Source organism: Miniopterus schreibersii (assembly GCF_964146895.1).
Source record: "Miniopterus schreibersii genome assembly, chromosome: 1".
NCBI classification, from domain to species: domain Eukaryota; kingdom Metazoa; phylum Chordata; class Mammalia; order Chiroptera; family Miniopteridae; genus Miniopterus; species Miniopterus schreibersii.
In genome coordinates, this window is record NC_138101.1 from 64811764 (window position 1) to 64825133 (window position 13370).

Here is a 13370-nt window from a genome sequence, read left to right on the forward strand (position 1 = left end):
AGACTCTGGGGCAGGCGTTATCGCCGGTGTGAGAGGAGTTATTGAGGTTAAGCAGTGTAGACAGCTGAAGGATGAAATAAGGATGGCACCTGATGAATCACAAGCCAAGTGGAGAGACAGCTACTTAAACTGTTCTGCTGCTTAAACGTTCTTGCAAGCATGGTTGGCTTGGTAACTGCTCTGAACAAATTCATGCTGTTACAAGACAAATCCTAAGAGAACAGCAAAGGCCCACACACATCTGTGAAACAAATGCAACTCTCACAATGCATTCACTAATTTATTCATTCCACAAGTATTTACTGATTACCTACTCTGCACCAGGCACTAAGCTGAGCAGTTGGGAGACATCAGTGAACAACACACACACAATCCCTCATAAAGTCTGTGCTCTAGCTGGAAGAGTAACAATAAACACACATAACTAAATTATATAGCATGTTAGAAGCTGGTAGAAGTTATGGAAAAGGAAAGAAAATAAAGCATGGAAGGTGGAATGGAAGTATAGAAGGCAGGGTTAAACTGTGAAGGATGCCTGGCCGGGAGTGGCTCAGGGGTTGACCCAGGAGATCAAGGTTCGATTCCCAGTCAGGGTACATGCCCGGGTTGCGGGCTCGATCCCCAGCAGGGAGCATGCAGGAGGCAGCCAATCAATGACTCTCTCCTCACTGATGTTTCTATCTCTCTCTCTCCCTCCCCCTTCCTCTCTGAAATCAACAGATATATTAAAAAAAAAAAAATTGTGAAGGATGTCACCCTGGCCAGCATGGCTCAGTGATTAGAGCATCAGCCTGAGCCATAAAGGGTCTTGGGTTCGATTCCTAGTCAAGCACATGTACCTGGGTTGCAGGTTCGATCCCAAGCCCTGGTCGGGGTACATGCAGGAGGCAACCAATTGATGTGTCCCTCTCAGGTCAATGTTTCTCTCTCCTCATTCCTCCCCCCTTCCTTCCACTCTCTCTAAAAATCAACGGAAAAAATATCCTCGGGTTAGGATTAACAAAACAAAACAAAAAAAACAAAAACGAAATTGTAAAGGATGTCCAGGGTAGACATCGTGAAGAAGGTGACTTCGGAGCAAACATGTGAGGAGGAGACCATGTGCACACCTGGGAAGGAGTGAATGTGCAGACGTGAGGCAAGAATGTGCCTGGAGTGCCAGAGGGCTGTGAGATGGCCCCTGTGGCGGCGAGGAAGCAGGAGGCGGCGGGGAAGCTGGAGAGGAGATGGAAAATGTAAATGGCACCAGGGGCTGGCTTCCACTTTAACAGGCTCATTCTGTCTTAATATTGACAACGAAGTGAATTATCCTTCCCCATAAACAATTGGCCTAACTTCTACTTTTTATAAACATTAATCAATTTAATATGTGTGTTTTTTGGGTAAACAACTTCTATGCAATCTGTAGTGTATTCATTTGCTGGAAACCAACACACATACATTCACACACAGACACACAGACAGACACTACAAGATCGGTTTGGGTTTAAATAGGTAAGTAAAGGTCTCTGGTTAAAAATGTCAGAGTCTGTTTTTGTTTTGTTTGTTCACTTCTTTCTTTCTTGTATTATATTCCACATGAGTGAAATCATACAGTTTTTTTCCTTTTCTGTCTGAGGTCAGACACAAAGAGTTTCGTTTAGCAGAGGACCCCTCATGTTGCAAATGGCGATACTTCATTTTTTTATGACTAAGTATTTTTCAATTTTTTATCCATCTACCCATCAATGAACACTTAGGCTGCTTCATATCTTGCAGGTAATGTTGCAGTGAACACAGAGGTGCATTATATTTTTAATTAGTATTTTCACATTCTTGGGATAACTACCCAGAAGAGGAATGACCGGATCATAAGGGAGCTGTAGTCTTAATTTTTTTGAGGAACCTCCATAGTGTTTTCCATAGTGGCTGCCCCAACAGTGTACAAGGGTTCCCTTTTTTCCACACCTCTCCAACATTTATTATTTCTTGTCATTTTGATATTAGCCATTCTAACGGGTGTGAGGTGATATCTCCTTGTAGTTACCAGATGGGAAAAAGGGTGAAAGGAGGGAAAAGTGGGTAAAGGGGGTCAAATGTATGGTAATGGATAGAAACTAGGCTTTTGGCAGTGAGCACACTATAGTGCATACAGATATCGAATTATAACAAACTGGGCTTACTTCCCTCCGAGGCCTTTACACTTGCTTTTTCTTGCTGAATTCCCCTAGACGTCCATACTACTTGTTCCCTCACTTCCTTTAGGTCTTCCATCAAATAACACCTTCTCATGGAGGCCTTCTCCCTACCTAAAACGCTACAATCCCAACACACCCGAGCCCCATTTCCTACTTTATTTTTCTCCAACACACCACCATCTGATGTATTATATATTTTGTTATTAGTTTTTTGTCTGTATCTGCTCAAGATAAAAATCTCAGATCATTTTTGTCACTTTTATCACTACTTTACCTCCAGCACTTAGAACACTGCCTGGCAAACATCAGACACTCAAACACTATGTACTGAATGAATGAGCAGAAATGACATGTACAGAAATGACAAGGGAAATGAGAAACACTGGAGAAGTCTGAGCAGTGGAAGGACAAACGCTTCAAAGTGAGGCCGAAGCAGCAGAGGCCAGAGTGTGCAAGGTTGCGGGCCCATGTTAAGAATGTTCTAGTCTATCCTTTTAGCAACAGGAAACCATTAAAAGGTTCTCATATAAGCAAGACATTAGCAAATTTATGTTTTTAAAATGTTATTTTGGACGCTGCGTGGAGTGTGAAATTTTGGTAGACAACAGTGACTATAGGGGTGCACTAAGAGACTGCTGCAGTCCAATTCTGTTGTAATTAAATAGGAACTACTATACCTAACAGACTAATAGAATAGCAAATAAGAGCATCTTGAAACTTCAAACACATCCAAAGAAGTACAAAAATTCATCAAGACTTTAAATAGATAAAACTACAAAAGCTTAGAATTAGTAGAGGAGTTCGTAGCACCCAGTATGCTCCACTGTAACCACTGGTTTAGCTGTCAATCACCCCCATGAGACTATAAATACCTTTAGAGAAAAGACCATATAATAATAAAAGTACCAGTAGTAATAATAATGTGATGACTACCCATTATGCACTATTCTAAGATGAATCTGCAATAACTCACTTAACCTTGACACAACCACATGCAATAGGTATACTTTATTGTCTCTATTTTAGAGGTGATGAAAGTGAGGCAAAGAAAGACAAAGTAACGTGCCCAAGGTGACATCACTAGTAAGTGGCAATCGGACTCCAAAACCCATATTCTTAGTCACTTGTTATGCAGACAGTATCCCCTAAGCTTAACAATTTTTTTTTTTTTTTTTACCCTTTCACCAGGTCAAACAGAATGTCTACTTAGGCACCTGGAGTGCAAAAAACCTGCCTGCATGGTTTCAACAGACATTCTCATTCTTAGCAGGTCATTTTAAAAGTGCCTACTTAACAAAGAACCTATCCATGTGGGTGGTCTAACGGCATTGAAGGCAGCCTGACTCTTTAGAAAACAATTTTCTTTTCCTGGAATGTTTATTCTGCACGGGCAGCTGTGTTTCTGAGTTGGATAAAAGCAAGATCCCTTTCTTCAGCTACTTCCCCCAAAGCATCGTGGAACTTAATGCAAAATTTACAATTAATAAATAAAATAAAAATACAAAAATTAATATCCAGATAGACAAATGGCCTAATGGCTTTTATAAACATAAAGGTGGCTGCTTCACTATGTCCCACCACTTAGCCTTTTGACTCTGCATATTCTGAATTTTACTCACTAAATCATCTGGAAATAGTTACCACTTCCCAGAAGTGGGAAACAGATGAAGAAAACAAAAAGGGTAAGAAAGAAGGAAAAGCGAATAGTGTCATTCTCTAATAGCCCTTGCATCCACTGCTTTCCACTGAACAAGTATAAATTCACAATAATGAATAATTAAGTCGTCTAACTCAATTCATGATGCATTCTGAAAAAAGTTAATAATTTTAAAATTCATATCTTGAAGTTTAAAAAAATAAAATTCATGCTGCCATGTATGAATATAAAAAAGCATTACCTGTCATATTCAAAAAACTGACTGCAAAGCAGAAAAAACACTTTTCACTGACTCTTAAAAGCCAAGCCCACTAAAAGAAATGTGTTCAAAATGCCAAATGTGAGTGTTCTGTATGCCCAACTCGAAGAACTAGAGTACAGACATAAAGTTTGAAAAAAATTTATTGATACAATAAAACTCCACATTAAAAATTTTAAATTTACAAATCTCTCAAACTGACATGTCCTCAGAACCAATTTAAATTCAAGCAGTTCACAGGATTTACAAGGCAATTTTTTTGGAAGACAGAAAAGTTTTACCATTATAACAAAAATGTTACCTGAGGGAGGGCACCATAATTCCATATATAACCCTTGTGAGGAAAGATATTTGCCACGTAGCGTGGCTTGCCATCCTTTATGTCTTGTTTAATGGGATTCAATGGCTCCGTTGTGGCGATCTAAGCAGACCATAGACAAAAGGAGGTAGAAAGATGAGAAATGATTAATCCTATCTTTAAATAGTATTTTTAAGATCTGCTATTATCAGACTAAATAGTCATATTCCAACTTCCTGATCAAAGATACTTTAAAATAAATTAAGCCAGCTCTTATTTCTAATTTAAAGTACTGTGTAAGAAAAACCATCTGGAAAGGAAATATCAGATTATATATTTAGGCATTCTGTTATTGATGTACTCATTATTTCTAACACAAATAATAAAATGACTGAAATGGCAAGAAGATAAAAATTAATCAACTTGCTTTTTGTTACTAATCTTGGGCTTTTTACCATCAATCTTATAATAAACTTAACTCAAAGATTTTTCACCAAGTGATCTCATTTCCAAGTTACCTTTCTACCGAACATATCTAAATTGCCATGCAAAAAAAAAAAAAAAAAATCCCTATCCTATAAAGTAAATAATACGTGAAGTCATGTTTGAATAAATGAACACTGTTTAAATTAGGTTGAATCTCACAGATTCTTAATCCTATATCTAAGATAGAGAGTAGCCAGAACGATGAAACAATATAGTTGAAGCAAGACCAACTTTTTCCTATTAAAATATTAACAAAAAAATACTACCAGGACCTGATGAAGTTACTGACAATTCTCCAAATAGAAATTCTGAAAATTATACATGTGCATAACAGTCCTTAATTTAAATACTTGCCATGAAAATAATACTTGCCATCAAATCCAAAGTTGTAGAAGAAGGCATAAATAATGAAATAAACTAAGTGCCATAAATTAAATTTCACTTAGAACTACAAGGGATGTTATCTAACTGAGGATGAAACAATAAAATTCTGAAAAGCAAGAGGGAAGTCATGATAGGTTAATGTCTCATGGAAAATATTTTTTTTAAAAAGCACCTAAAGGGAGATCCAAGATGGCAGCGAATTGAGTGGAAGCTACAGTGACACTTCCCCGGGCAAAAACTGGAATTACAACTAAAATATAGAAAAACCATCCTGAATAACCAACTGCAACTGAAGACAAGCTGGAGAGCATCTTCATAACCAAGGAGGAAAAGTGGAGACCACATAGAGACTGGTAGGAAGTGCAGACGCAAGAGGGCTGGCTGGGCTCCCACAGGCACCAGCTGAAGGTCCAGAGGGAGATCTCAGCTGTGGGGGTTCCCACTGAGGATTCTGGGGCCTAAATCCCAGACTAGGCTTCCCAACCAAGAGCATCAGAACTGAGAAAGGTGCCCACATAACATTTGGCTGTGAAAAGCATCCAGGTTTCTGTCTTCCAGGGAGAGACGGCTGGAAATGCAGGCACCCTCTTAAAGAGCCAATGCATAAAGTTTCATGTGCAGCCACTCACCTAGGGCTCAGGTAGAGGGAAGGCAGAGTGGACTGGGGCTGTGTGAGGAGAGTCCAGGAGGGCTGGCTGGGAGAATAGATCTCAGAGGGTACCCATTTAGACCCCGGTGCTGAGTCATTCCCCCATACTGCAGAGGACATCTTTTTCAGGCAGACATTTACCTTCCAAGCAGCTTTTGCCCCACCCTGCTGGAAAACCTCTGGCCCCACCCCTTGGAGCTTCTACAGCCTGAGGCTCATTAAGAGACTGAATAACAGCCTCTAGGTGCTTTGAGTCTTTGCCTGAGTTGATTCTGGAACAAGGGCTAGAAAAGCAGACACTGGTGCACATCTTGGTCCTGTCCATACACACCCAACCCCAGCAGAGGAAACCAGAAGCTGTGGAGTGTGGAAAATTTCAAACAGGGTACTCAAGGCCAGTCACAAACACTGTCTGACATTGGCCTGCACCAGAGACCATCGAAAAGACTGGGAGTCATAGCAGATGTACCTAATACATAGAAATAAACCCAAATAGGCAGCCAAAATGGGGAGACAAAAAAAATAAGCCCTAAATGAAAGAACAAAAGAATTCTCCAGAAGAAGAGCTAAATGAAATGAAGATAAGCAATCTATCAGATATAGAATTCAGAATACTGATCATAAAGATGCTCATCAGCATGAAAAAAGATATAGAAACTATGAAGGAAATTAAGAATGACATAGTAGAAATAAAAAAAATTAGAAGGAATGAACAGCAGATTAGGGGAAGCTAAGGATCAGATCAGCAAATTAGAAGACAGTAGAAAAAAATCACTCAATCAGAGAACCAAAAAGAAAAAACAATTAAAAAACAGGAGGACAGTTTAAGGGAGCTGTGGGACAACATGAAACATAGTAATATTCGCATCATAGAAGTGCCAGAAGAGATCGAAAGTAAGCATGGGTTAGAGAACCTGTTTGAAGAAATAGTGGCAGAAAGCTTCCCTGGCCTGGTCAAGGAAAAAGTCACACAAGTTCTGGAGACACAGAGAGCCCCAAGCAAGAAGAATCCAAAGAGGCCCATGCCCAGACATACTATAATTAAAATGCCAAAAATCCAAGACAAAGAGAATCTTAAAGGCAGCAAGAGAAAAGCAATCTGTTACCTACAAAGGAGCTCCCATAAGGCTGTCAGCCAATTTCTCATCAGAAACTCTACAGGCCAGAAGAGAATGGCATGAAGTACTCATGGTAATGCAAAACAAGGATCTGAAATCAAGACTACTCTATCCAGCAAGGCTATCACTCAAAATAGATGTCAAATTAAAGAGCCTTCCAGACCAAGAAAGGCTAAAGGAATTTATCACCACCAAACCTGCACTGCAAGAAATGTTAAAGGGGCTGCTGTAATAAGTTGAAAATAGAAAGAATGAGAAACATAGGCATGAAGAAATAAAATGGTGCCTGGCGAGGCATGGCTCAGAGGCTGAGCACTGACCTAGGATCCAGGAGATCAAGGTTCAATTCCCAGTCAGGGCATATGCCCAGGCTGCAGACTCGATCCCCAATCGGGGGCATGCAGGAGGGAGCTGATCAATGACGACTCTCTCATCACTGATGTTTCAACTCTCTCTCTCCCGCTCCCTTCCTCTCTCTGAAATCAATAAAGACATATTTTTAGAGTAAGGAAGGAAGGGAGGGAGGGAGGGAGGAAGGAATAGATAAGTACCTATCAATAATAACCTTAAATATAAATGGATTAAATGCTCCAATCAAAACATAAGGTAGCTGAATGGATAAGAAAACAACACCCAAATATATGCTGTCTACAAGAGACCCACCTCAGAACAAAGGCTCAGGCTAGAAAAAAAACAAAAAACAAACTTCTGGAGGACTTTAAAGGAGAGATCAACAGCAATACAGCCATAGTTGGGGACTTTAACACCCAACTGACTTCTACTGGATAGGTCTTCCAGACAAAAAATCAACGAGAAAACAGTGATTCTAAATGACACGTTAGATTAGATGGATTTAATTGACATTTACAGAACATTCCATTCCAAAGCTGCAGAATAGGCATTCTCCTCAAGTGCACATGGGACATTCCCAAAGATAGACTACATGTTAGGACACAAAACAAGTCTCTACAAGTTCAAGAAGATTGCAATCATATCAAGCACCTTCTCAGACATTTACAGGATGGAATACTATGCAGTTGTAAAAATGAAGAATCCCTAACCCTTTGAGACAGCATAGTGAGACCTGGAGAGTATTATGCAAAGCGAAATAAGCCAGTGAGAGAAAGAGAAGTGTTACATGATCTTACTCATATGTGGAATCTAACGAACAAAATAAAATGATGAACAAAATAGATCCAGAGACATAGAAGCATGGAACAGACTGATGAATCTCAAAGGGAAGGCTGAGCGGGTGGGTGAAGATTAACATAAGAATTTATATGCATATATGCATAACCCATGGACACAGACAATAGTGGAGTGAAGGCCTGGGGAGAGGGGGTACATAGGAGAGGGGATCAATGGGATAAAAAATAGGACATTTGCAATACTTTTAACAATAAAGATAACTTTTTTTTAAAATTAAAAAAATAAAAAGCAACTGAGGGGAAGAGCACATGCTCTTTGACAGCGATCATAAATCAAGGGTTGGCCAGGAAAATGCTTTCATTCCTGGTAGAACAAAGTCTAAAAAAGAATTAAGTCTTTAGAAACTGAAATTGCTATAAGCCCTAAATAAATAAGTTTCAGTGGCTCTATGAACAAAATACATCTCAGAGTCTATTTAAGTAAACCTTGAAAATATTTGTCATTTTCAAAGACAGAAGAGTCAAGGAAAATTAAATAGGTATATAACAAACTAGAGAGACAAAAATGGTAAACATTCTCCTTAAAGTTTAAGTTCAACTTTGAATAGTATTTTGCTTTTTGAAATAAAATTAAAAAGTTCACAAGAGAATGTTTTCAATTATTTTCATTATAAACAAGTTTGTCAACCATCCAAAATTCAAAATCTTATGGCAAACAACTTGAAACAAAGTTTTTATATCATGATTATCATTTCCATTTAATATTAATAGAATATATCCATACCTCCATTTTAGCATTTGTCCACCGAGGAACTTCGACAACCATATTAAAGAAATTCTGCAGTTTTAAAAAAAAAAAGAAAGTTTAAATTTTTTAATTGATCCTTAATTTTTTCACTTATCTCCTATAGGAAATTGCTTTAGTTTTTTCCCAACCCCCCCCAAAAATGTTCAGAGTCTGCATCATATGTCTGCCTACACCTTAAATTTCTTCTAAACAATGAGAGAAGTTGTCTAAAACACAGCAGAATTTAAGCCATCATTCCACTTGACCACTACTGCACAATGTTAAAAGTTGCTACATTTCTGTAAATACCTTCCCAGTACAGTGACAGAACCAGAATGAAGTCAGGAAGCTTGTTTCAATTTTTATTTTCAACTAAATTAGAGACTAGGTCCACCATGTAAGCTAAATGTCTCACTTTTCCAATCTGTCAAGTACGTGTGATAATCACTGTCCTACTCACCACACAAGGTTGTTATGAAGACCAATTATATAATTTAAATGAAAATACACAGCAATTATAAAGTAAAATAGTTTGAAAATTATAAAACAGTATTTAAATTCAAGCTATGATCCGAATGTAAAATTAAGGATATCTGTATAGGTACTTATAAAGCATACAAAGAGTTAGAAACACCTTTCTATCTCATAATCTCTGATTCCCTAAAGTTACAGAAGGATCATTGTTTCCTTTTTATTATTTCTAAACTTTGCAGAGTGCTTAAAACAAAGGAGACTCTGGGTCAATGGTGAGTAAAAGTCATTTCCTTCAGTAACTAGGAATGTAAGTGTATAATTTCCTACAGTTCTGGAGTTACAAAGAGAAAGTCTTAAGGTTAAGTTAACTTGCATGCCATTTTGATATTGGTCACTAACAACTTATCACGACAAAGCAATGGTTTAAAACACTGCTACCCCAAGTGTTTCATGGACCAGGGCTCATCTGCAAGCTGATTGTTACTGGTTCATTTAGAAGCATTTATAGCAATTTGATGGAGTCATTTTTATGCCTGCTGAACCTAATAATATCAATTTGGAACTTGAATTATACTTTTCTAATAATTCACTTTGACTGTATTTTCTTAAATCATCAGTTCACAACAGATTAGAAATAAACCAAAAGAATAAAAAATAAATTTAGTCCTTCACCAGAGATCATTTGAGAAGCAGTGACTAAATATACCTATTCCCAATTATGCCACACATGAAAATCACCTGGAGAGCTTTAACCAATTACAAAAAAAAAAAAAAAAAATTAAAAATCCATAAAGCCCCACCTCCCACATGTTTTAATTCAATTTTTTAAAAGCTGTCCAAGCAACTTTAATATGCAGCCAGAGTTGAGAACCTCTGGTTTAAAGCACTGGTAAACAACACCTGGGGCTTTCTTAGTGAAACATGAATGGCATTAATTCAAAGAATGTCATTTACACAATTAAGCGTAGGTATAAATTGAGCCACAAAAGTACTGATGGTTTTTAAGTTTTTCTAGATGAGACTGAAGTTTACAAAACCACATACTCTTAATGAGCTAAAGAACAAAGCCGAGAATGAATTCTCAACAACTGCTCCTTAAGGACGCGTCTCATACCTATCCTAGCAACCTCATATAGTCCTACTGTTATGTTTCATTTCCTATGCTCTTTCATGAGGTACCCCAGCACCTGTTTAAATATGTCTGAAGTAGCTGTAAAAAATAAATGGCAGATGTTCACATAATTTATTCATCCCTGAAAGCCTGGCTCTAAGAGAAGAAACACATGCAGATGCATCCTCGGAGGTGGCAGAGAAGACCACACTACAGTGACAACCATTTTACACAATGATACCTGTTAAAACCACTCACAGAGACTTGAATTAGGTCAAAAGAACAATGGACAAGGTTTGAATTTTTAGCCTGCAAAGCACACTTGCCCTCACCGTTTGTTTCTAAGAGCATAGTACCAGCCTTCTTTTCTTCTCTTCAGCTAAAACGTGCATGACCTGTAATTTTTTAAAGGCCATGTTATTCTGGTTAGCCTAACATTAGTGTTAATTAAAAAGTAATAATGGTCTGCTGAGATTATCAGGCAACCGCAAAGATATAGAAGGGCACATTTCAACTCAGAAAGCTGAGTATGAGTCAGGGACATGTACCTTCTCCTCCAGTTCTTTTCTCTCTCTCCAATTATCCCTTCTATTTTTATTGTAGACATCAGAAAGAAAAGCTAATAATATATGAAAAGGCAGTCAGTTCATTTAACATACATATGGGAAAAAAGGAGGAAATCACCCTTCTATCCTTTTACTAACTTAAAATAGCAAATAAACTTTGGATTTAACACTAAAAACAAAGGCAACAAAAGTAAAAATAAACAATGAGACTACGTCAAACTAAAAAACTTCTGCGTGGCTAGGTGGCTCAGTTGGTTGAAGCACCGTCCCATGAACCAAAAAGGTTGCGGACAGTGTACGGGAGGCAGCCAGTAGATGTTTCTCTCACATCTGTTTCTTTCTCTCTCACTTTCTCTCTCTCTCCTCCGCCTTTCCTCTCTCTCTAAAAGCAATAAAAACATATCAACATGTGAGGATTAAACAAACATACAAAAAACCACTTCCACATAGCAAATGAAACCATTAACAAAATAAAAAGAGAACCTATGGAATGGAAAGAGATATTTGCAAATCATAAATCTGATAAGGGGTTAATATCCCAAATACATAAACTCATACAATTCAATAGCAAAAAAAAAAAGCAAGGAATCCTGATTTAAAAATGGACAGAAGAACTGAATAGAAAGTTTTCTAAAGTAGTCATACAGATGGCCAGCAGGTACATGAAAAGGTGCTCCACCATCACTAATCATCAAGGAAATGTAAATCCAAACCACAATGAGCTGTCACTTCACTTCTGTTAGAATGGCTATTATCAAAAAGATAAGAAATAGCAAGTACTGGCGAAGATGTAGAGAAAAGGGAATGTAAATTGGTACAGCCCTATGGAAAACGGTGTAGAGGTGCCTCCAAAAATTAACCAAAGGGGGTGAAAAACCACCAGAATACTGAAGAGCTTTCTGCACTCCCATGCTCACTGCAGCATTATTCACAATAGCCAAGATATGGAAGCAACCTAAATGTCTCTCAATAGATGAATGGATAAAGGTGTAGTACATAAACACAATGGAATATTACCCAGCTGGGAGAAGAAGGAAATCCTGCCATTTGCAACAACACAGATGGGCCTTTTGGGCATTATGCTCACTGAAATAAGCCAGACAGAGAAAGGCAAATACTACGTGGCATCACTTATATGTGGAATCTTAAAAGAAGAAAGGGGAGGGGCAAGGTAGGGGAGGGGCAAGGTAGGGGAGGGGCAAGGGGAGGGGAGGGGCAAGGGGCAGGACAGGGGAGGGGAGGGGAGGGGAGGGGAGGGGAGGGGAGGGGAGGGGAGGGGAGGGGAGGGGAGGGGAGGGGAGGGGCAGGGTAAGGGGCAAGGGGAAACAGACCACAGAAAAGTGGAGCCAGGGGCTGGAGGATGGGGAAATGGAAAGGAATTTTTAAAACTAAAAAACTCAAGTCACACGGTGTCTAAAATATAAACTATGTTTTAAAATTAAATTTTAGCCCGGCTGGGCGTGGCTCAGCGGTTGAGCGTCGACCTAGGATCCAGACGATCGGGGTTCGATTCCCGGTCAGGGCACATGCCCGGGTTGCGGGCTCGATCCCCAGTTGGGGGTGTGCAGGAGGCAGTTGATCAATGGCTCTCTCATCATTGATGTTTCTATCTCTCTCCCTCTCCTTTCCTCTCTCTAAAATCAATAAAGATATATTTAAAAAAAAAAAATAATTGAATTTTAAGTTAGCTGCATGAACTCAGAATGATACATGTTTCCCACTGAACCAGCTGTTTCCAGGTTAACACACAAAGTCTCTAGGAACCTATAAAGTCTGAGCCCCTGAATGATTTACTATTCACCCAATATGTAGGACAGTGGTTCTCAAACTTCAGGGTGTACAGGATGCCCTGGAACACTAGTTTCAACATGAAGACTAACCAGTCCCCATCAAGCAGAGAGTCTGATTTAGTAACCATGGAATGGGACCAGGAATCTAAAATTTTAACAAGTGCCCTACATGGTTCCATTGTAGATGGTTTAAGGACCATTTTCCAGTTTAGGAAAATACAAAATGGATGGCAGGCAAAGGTAGTAGGAATTAAATAGCCTACACAACTGTTTGGAAGTAGATGCAAAGGCTGGGGTCCTAAGTTTCACTTGGAGAAGAGAATGGGTGGAAATAAGGTTGGGAAGGGAAAGAAAGGCTGAGGAAGGTGGCGGAAAAGCGGCCTGGCAACAGCAAGATAAAAAGGCCTTGATCAACAGCAAGAGATGGGATGACAGACATCAACCAAATGTTCTGATCCTAAGTCAA

At 38.9% G+C, this 13370-nt stretch overlaps 1 protein-coding gene across 2 annotated transcripts in view; it reads right to left on the reverse strand.

The window, feature by feature from the left end:
- Positions 1-13370, reverse strand: part of PPA2 (inorganic pyrophosphatase 2) — an 84106-nt gene that overhangs the window by 46695 nt on the left and 24041 nt on the right. For both annotated transcript variants that reach the window (XM_081136003.1, XM_081136002.1), the window contains 2 exons: positions 8961-9014; positions 4395-4514 (listed from right to left, as the gene is read on the reverse strand). In XM_081136003.1, the coding sequence (XP_080992129.1) occupies positions 4395-4514; positions 8961-9014 (174 nt within the window). The remainder of the gene's footprint in view (positions 1-4394; positions 4515-8960; positions 9015-13370) is intronic.